Consider the following 6,719-nt stretch of genomic DNA (forward strand, 5'->3'; position numbering starts at 1 on the left):
GCCCAGCTTGGGTCCATATAGGGACGCGGGGGCTCTCTGGGGCCGGGCGGGATGGCGCTGGCATGGGCGACAGCGAGTCTCGAGGGATGGTCGGGCCGACCTTGCATTCCCGTCGGTTTCTCGGGGCTCAGACCAGCGCGTCGCCCCCCAACCCTTCCAGGCGCAGAGCGATGCTGGGCCCGCCCGTGCCAATCACATCGCTTCATTCGGGTCGCTTTGGGCCGTTGCATTTGTCCACCTGCCCGTCTCTCGGAGCGCAGAAGTCCAAGATGGGCAAAGACTGGATGCAACTTAGAGCGCCCCGGGGTCCATCGAGCCGGGCGGACAGGGCGGGACTAAGACCAGGCTGGGCGGGCCGGAGGGGCGGGGCTCCGGCTCCCGACCTGGGCACTGTCCGCGGTGCTGAGCGCCCGCCGGGGCGCGCGGGGCCGTGCGCCATGGGGAACCGCAGCGCCGCGGACGCGGACGGGCTGCTGGCTGGGCGCGGGCCCGGCACGGGCGGCGGCGCGGGGGGCCCCGGGGCGGCGGCGGCGCTGGCGGGGGGCGTGCTGCTCATCGGCGCGGTGCTCGCAGGGAACTCGCTCGTGTGCGTGAGCGTGGCGGCCGAGCGCGCCCTGCAGACGCCCACCAACTACTTCATCGTGAGCCTGGCGGCCGCCGACCTCCTGCTCGCCCTGCTCGTGCTGCCTCTCTTCGTCTACTCCGAGGTGAGCCCGCGTCGCGACCGCACGCGCACCCTCGCCTGCTCCCTGTTCCCTGTGCCGAGCCACACCGAGGACCCAGCGTGACCCTGCCGCTTGGCCTCTCAGGAGCCTCGAGCTGGGCGCCGCGCCTGGTCCCAGGACGACCGGAGCCGCCAGCACCTCCGAGCCTCACTCCCCTCCCCCATCTCGCTGTCCAGCTGCCCGCTTTGCTGTCTGTCCGCCCTCCCTCTTCTGCCCCTCTCTCCTCTTCTCCCTTTCTGTCTTGGTGTCTGTTACCCAAGAGATGCCTCTGTCCTTCAAGCAGAGACCCCAGAAACAGGCGACTTTGGCAGTCCAGCCCCCCACTCAGCCCCCTCAGCCGGGTTCCACTCCCCCAGGGGAGCCTGCTGGACGGACAGGCAGATTCAGGCTTACCCCCATGCCGGCTCCCCCTGGGGCACAGGGACACACACGCCACTGCACGAGGCTACACCATAGCCAGGCAGGGCCACAGGTGCGCACACACCAGCACGCTCCAGGGCAGGAGACCCTCACTCACGCACCGACTGGGCTCCCAGCAGGAGGGACGCTCAGCTGCCAGGAGCTGCAGGGCAGCGGGCACAGCTGGAGCGAGGGGACACCCGGGCCTGACAGTGGAACCGAGGGAAGGTGCAGGTGTGGGGTCCAGGGCCCCTGCCAGAACCTGGGTCCAGGAGCCTCCGGCCCCAGAGCAGGTCTGGCCCTTGGGTCGGTCCCCCTTGGTGCCAGCCATGTCCACTCTGCAGTTTGGGCAGAGAAAAGCTGCTTAGGGCTGAGTTGGGGACACAGCGTCCTGGGCTATGGGGGAGGGGAGGCTTGGTTTTTCTAAGGTGGACACAGTGAGTCTGGGCAGGGCTGGGGCAGAGGCTAGCAGGACAAGGACAGACATGACCTGCCGCTCCCCCCGAGACGTCACAATGACAGCTCTTAAGCTCCTAATCGCCCCAAATCAGCAGGAGGGGATTTAGAGGGGGATGGCTGTCTGCTCCTTTGCCCTTGGTGGGACCGCCGGGCACGGTGCCGGGGACTTGACTTTGTAACAATGCTGTGGCTGCCATCCTCACCCTCTCTTACGGGTAAGGGGACAGGAGCGAAGTGACCCGTCTAGAGGCCCAGGGAGTGAGTTTCCGCAGACACCAACTCTTAGCTGTCTGCGGGGGCGGGGGCGTGGATAGGGGTGCTGGGCTCACACTCTAGGGCCGCAGGGTCCCCCCCTGCGCAGGGAGGGGCCCCACGGTACCCTGAGCCCCACAGCATTAGAGACCACATTCCTCAGGTGACTATGCCCCCCAGGATCCCCCCCAGGCCTTTCTCAGCTCTAAGAGAAAGGAAGGGGGGGCGCCTCTTGGCGCCCAGCTTGAGGGGCGGGCAGGACTGCCCAGCTGCCTCCGGCTCACTCCCCTCCCCTCCCCTCCCCTCTCGTATTCAGCCCCCTCTGCTCCGGGACCACTGGGGGTCAGAAAGACAGCTTGGGCAGGCGGCTGGGGGAGGGTAGCGTCCTGTGTCTGTTGTTGCTACGGAGCCCCTCCCTGCGCCCAGGTCCAGGGCGGCGTGTGGCTTCTGAGCCCGGGCCTCTGCGACACGCTCATGGCCATGGACGTCATGCTGTGCACGGCCTCCATCTTCAACTTGTGCGCCATCAGCGTGGACAGGTAGGCCGCCCCCGCCGCCCCGTCCCCTGTAGGGCCGCCCCGGCCCCGCCGCCCTCACCACGCTCCCCGCAGGTTCGTGGCGGTGGCCGTGCCGCTGCGCTACAACCGCCAGAGCCGCGGCGGCAGGCAGCTGCTGCTCATCGGTACCACGTGGCTGCTGTCGGCAGCGGTGGCGGCGCCCGTGTTGTGCGGCCTCAACGACGCGCGCAGCCGCGATCCCTCCGTGTGCCGCCTGGAGGACCGCGACTATGTGGTCTACTCGTCCGTGTGCTCCTTCTTCCTGCCCTGCCCGCTCATGCTGCTGCTCTACTGGGCCACGTTCCGGGGCCTTCGGCGCTGGGAGGCAGCCCGCCGCGCCAAGCTGCACGGCCGTCCGCCCCGCCGCCCCAGCGGCCCCGGCCCGCCGCCCCCCGACGGCAGCCCGGCCCCCGATGCCGCCGTGTGCCCGGACGCCATCCCGGCCCCAGACTGCATCCCGGCCCCCGACGCCACCCCGCCCCCCGACGGCATCCCGGCCCCCGATGTCGCCGTGCCCCCCGACGCCACCCCAGCCTCGGATGCCGTCGTGCCCTCGGACGCCATGCCGGCCGAACCCCCGCTGCGGGCCCGCAGGAGGAGACGGGCCAAGATCACGGGCCGGGAGCGCAAAGCTATGAGAGTCCTGCCTGTGGTGGTCGGTGGGTACCGGCCGGGGGACGTGGGCGGAGGGGAAGACTGCAGCGCCCGGGGTGTGAGGCGGCGCCCGGGGCGGGGGGCGTGGCAGGGAGCCGCTCACGGCAGCCCCAACCCTGCCCCCAGGGGCCTTTCTGCTGTGCTGGACGCCCTTCTTTGTCGTGCACATCTCCCGAGCGCTGTGTCCCACGTGCGCCGTGCCCCCGCGGCTGGTGAGCGCGGTCACCTGGCTGGGCTACGTCAACAGCGCCCTCAACCCCGTCATCTACACCATCTTCAACGCCGAGTTCCGGACCGTCTTCCGCAAGGCTCTGCGCCTCTGCTGCTGAGCAGACCGCGGGCACCGCAGCCCCTCGTCAGCACCCCGCCTCGCCCGGGGGTTTGTAGGAGTAATTAAACAGATCCCCAACACCTGCTGGGAAGGCTCTTGGAGGCGGGGGAGGGGGCAAGGAGGAGCCCAGGCCTCCACTGACCCTCATCCGGCCAGTTAACCCCTTCCTTCCTTCGGAGGAAGCCCAGAGAAGAGACCCCCACCAAGCCAGGTCCTGGCTCTGCCCCTGGGGTGGGCGGGGAGGCTGCAGGGAGGTGTTTTCAGCTCCGCCCCGCCCCAGAAGCCTTGGGAACAGGGGCAGCCGTTGCCTGCGAAGACTGCCCCGACTCACACCCTCCCCTAACAGGTTCCCTCCCCCACACACCCGGCCAGCTGCAACCCACCGCGACCCGACAGCTGTTCCCAGGCCAGCAGCCTCCTCCCCTCGTCCTGGTGGCCCCACCCACTGTCCCTGCAAAATGCAGCTGAGCTGCCCTGCCACTGCTTTGGCAGCTGCCTCAAGGTCAGAGCACAGCTCCCTGCCAGCTCCTGACCTGCCGATAGATGCCCAAAGCCTGGAGGAACAGGGGGCCTGGGTGCTGGGTGGGCTCACGGGGGCAGCCTCCCTCCAGGGAGGGCCAGCGCAGGCCCACAAGGCGCTCAGCCATCCTCTGCCCACTTGACTGGGAGCAAGTGGGCAGAGCAGGGATGGGCTGCCCCTCTCCCGCCCACAGCGTGCCCCCCCCGCAACCCGAGACGGCCGCACTTGGACTTCACCTGGACCCTCCCAGTCCCCCACCATGGGCACCTGCTGTTCCCAGTACTGAGGCTGAGCGCTCCTGTCAGGAACTGTGACCAAGCCGGCCACTGCCGGGTGCCAAGTTTGCCTCTGAACATGAGAAACTACGGGCTGTGAGGGCCACGGCATCAGGCCCAACCTCAGCGTGCTAAAATATTCCGTGGAGAGAGGGGCCGCCCTGTTCCCCTCTCTGGGTGAGCACCGTTTCCTGCTCAGTCTCAGCTGCCGCCTCCTCTGAGAAGCCTCCCCTGACCACCCCCCCAGGACCAGCCTGCCCCTATCATCCTGGGAGAGGCTTGCCCTCGACGAACCGAGTATTGATGGACTGGGGGCCAGTATGGGGTGCTGTGTCCCTGCACCACACAGGGACCAACACAAAATGGGAGTGGGGGAGGGGGCCCAGGGCCGGACCCCAGGTCTGTTGGCTGCTTCAGCTTCCAGCACCTTCTTGCCTGTGAAGCATGAGGATGGCTGCAGCGGATACCCTGTGTCTCCTCCCGGGAGGAGCCCCAGGTGGCACAGCCTCACCCGGGCAAGACACTTGCTTCAGAGCTGGGCTGGTGGTCCCTCCTGGGAACCTCAGACTTGAAGGGACCATCAGGCTGACGGCAGGGGCAGGGGCAGGGTCGGAGCAAAGGGCCCCTGAGTGTGGCCGCTGGCCCTGCCACCTGGCTCGCCCCTCAGGTCCACACCCCACGCCTGTGCCCTGCCACCCATCTCTGAGGTGCCCCGACATGCGCCTGCTGGGCCTTCCGTGGTCACTCCAGGTGGTCAGAGCTGGTGTCTGCCACTGCCAAGAGGGTCGCAACTAGCAGCACCCCTGCCTGCCAGCCGTGGGCACCAGCCGCCATGCCCACCCAACCCAGTGGTCTGTGTGGAGCAAGGCCACGTCCCCATCCATGTACCCTTCTCATCTCCTATACTAGGGGTGGGGTGACCGTGCCCCTGACAGGCCAGGCCAGTAAGTGCACCTCTCTCGGAGGTGGGGCTGCAGATGGGCTGGGATCTGCTGGTGTCCTGCGCCGTCCCCGCTGGCCCTGTGGGCAGACTCCTGTGTCCCCCAAGAGGGGGACAAGGCGGGCACGGGGGGACAGGTGGACACAGGGGAGTGACAAGGTGGGCACAGGGACAAGGTGGGCGGGTGAGGGACAAGGTGGGCACAGGGACAAGGTGGGCACTGGGGGAACAGGGGCAGATAGAGCCTGGCTGACCCGGGGGCTCAGCAGGTGCCTCGAGGGTCCCAGGCCCACTGATGCCAAGTGTCACCGCAGCCTCAGCTCAGAGGACCAGCGGCACCCGGACGGCTGCCGCACCGCACACTGTCAGAAGCCTTGGCCTGGCCCCCGTGGCTGCGTCTGGCAGAAGATGCCATCGCAAGTGCTGACACAGAACTGAGGGTGTCAACGCACCCTTGGCGCCTGGATGGCAATTTCCAGAAGCCTCCTGATGTCCAGGGTGATGCAGAGATAGCTTCAAAGGCTTAGAAACGATACACTTTGGAAAACTGCCCCCAACACGTGCGGTCCCCAGCCTTCTACTTTAAGGAGAAGGGGAGAAGCCACCCCCGACCCCAGGAAACCCTCACCCAGGATGGCTTCCCTGCAGGGCCTGGTCCCGAGGCCGCTGAATCTGCTCACAGGGAGGCCGCTGCCTGGAGCTGGACGCCAGGGAGGGACCTGGAAGCCTTTCCCTGTGGGCGCTGCCCACCTAAGTCGCCATTATAGCCTTTTCAGGTTTGGGGGGTTCCTTCTGGGGGTGCAGCCCCTTCTGCTGAGGCCGACGTGGCCCCCACCCCCGGTCCTCACTTCCCACCACCTTCATGCTGTGCAAACCCCAGGGGCCAGGCCTGGACTTCCCCAAGGTGGTGGAGAGGCAGGACGACAAAACAAATAAAACCCAAATAAACCCACTTAGTCCGCAGAGGCCGATGGAACGGAGGCAGAAGGGCTTCTGGGGGCAGGTCCTCCCCCACCTGGAGCCAGGCTGGGCGCGGGGGGATGGGCGTGGGTGGCCACCCCCTCGGCTCACCGGGGAGCCCGTGGCCCAAAAGGCAAGTCTCCGTGTGCTATGAAGAACCTTCTGGAAGCAGGAGCCGGGAGGTGCGGGGCCGGAGGTGTGAACGAGACGGAACAGTGAGGCGAGTGTCGGGGTCAAAGTCCACCTCTCAGTGCACAGAAGACGGGGCAGCGCAGGCTTTCCTGGAACCCAGGCTTGGAGACAGGCTGGGCAGGGCGCCGGGAAGGGCAGGGACGAGGCCCCCAGCCCGCGGGAGCTGGGCTAGCATAGCCGGGCGCAGGCAGGGGCCACCCTGGGCGGGTCCCCAGGGGTCCCGGGTGCGCTCTGTGCAAAGGGAAGGTGGCACGTCCGGACGCCGAGCCGTCCCCGAGACTGGACGGCGGCTCGGCCTTCCCGGCTGGCAGCTCTGGCGCCCCAGCTCCTGGGCAGCAGGTGCCGGCCTCCCGTCCCGCCGGGCTGGGCCCCGTCCGGTCTCGGCTTCCGAACTGCACGACCGGGCCCCCGGGCCTCGGGGCGGTCGGAGCTTGGAGTCACCAGTCCGCGTGGGG

At 68.2% G+C, this 6,719-nt stretch overlaps 1 protein-coding gene across 1 annotated transcript; it reads left to right on the plus strand.

Moving 5' to 3' along the window:
• Nucleotides 1-437: 437 nt before the first annotated feature.
• Nucleotides 438-3,390, plus strand: DRD4 (dopamine receptor D4). The gene is made up of 4 exons (XM_057552476.1): nt 438-707; nt 2,262-2,374; nt 2,447-3,051; nt 3,173-3,390. Exons 1-4 carry the CDS (start codon nt 438-440, stop codon nt 3,373-3,375), a joined length of 1,191 nt encoding a protein of 396 aa, XP_057408459.1. The 3' UTR covers nt 3,376-3,390.
• The last annotated feature ends 3,329 nt before the right edge of the window (nt 3,391-6,719 follow it).

Source organism: Balaenoptera acutorostrata, chromosome 9 (genome assembly GCF_949987535.1).
Source record: "Balaenoptera acutorostrata chromosome 9, mBalAcu1.1, whole genome shotgun sequence".
NCBI classification, from domain to species: Eukaryota; Metazoa; Chordata; class Mammalia; order Artiodactyla; family Balaenopteridae; genus Balaenoptera; species Balaenoptera acutorostrata.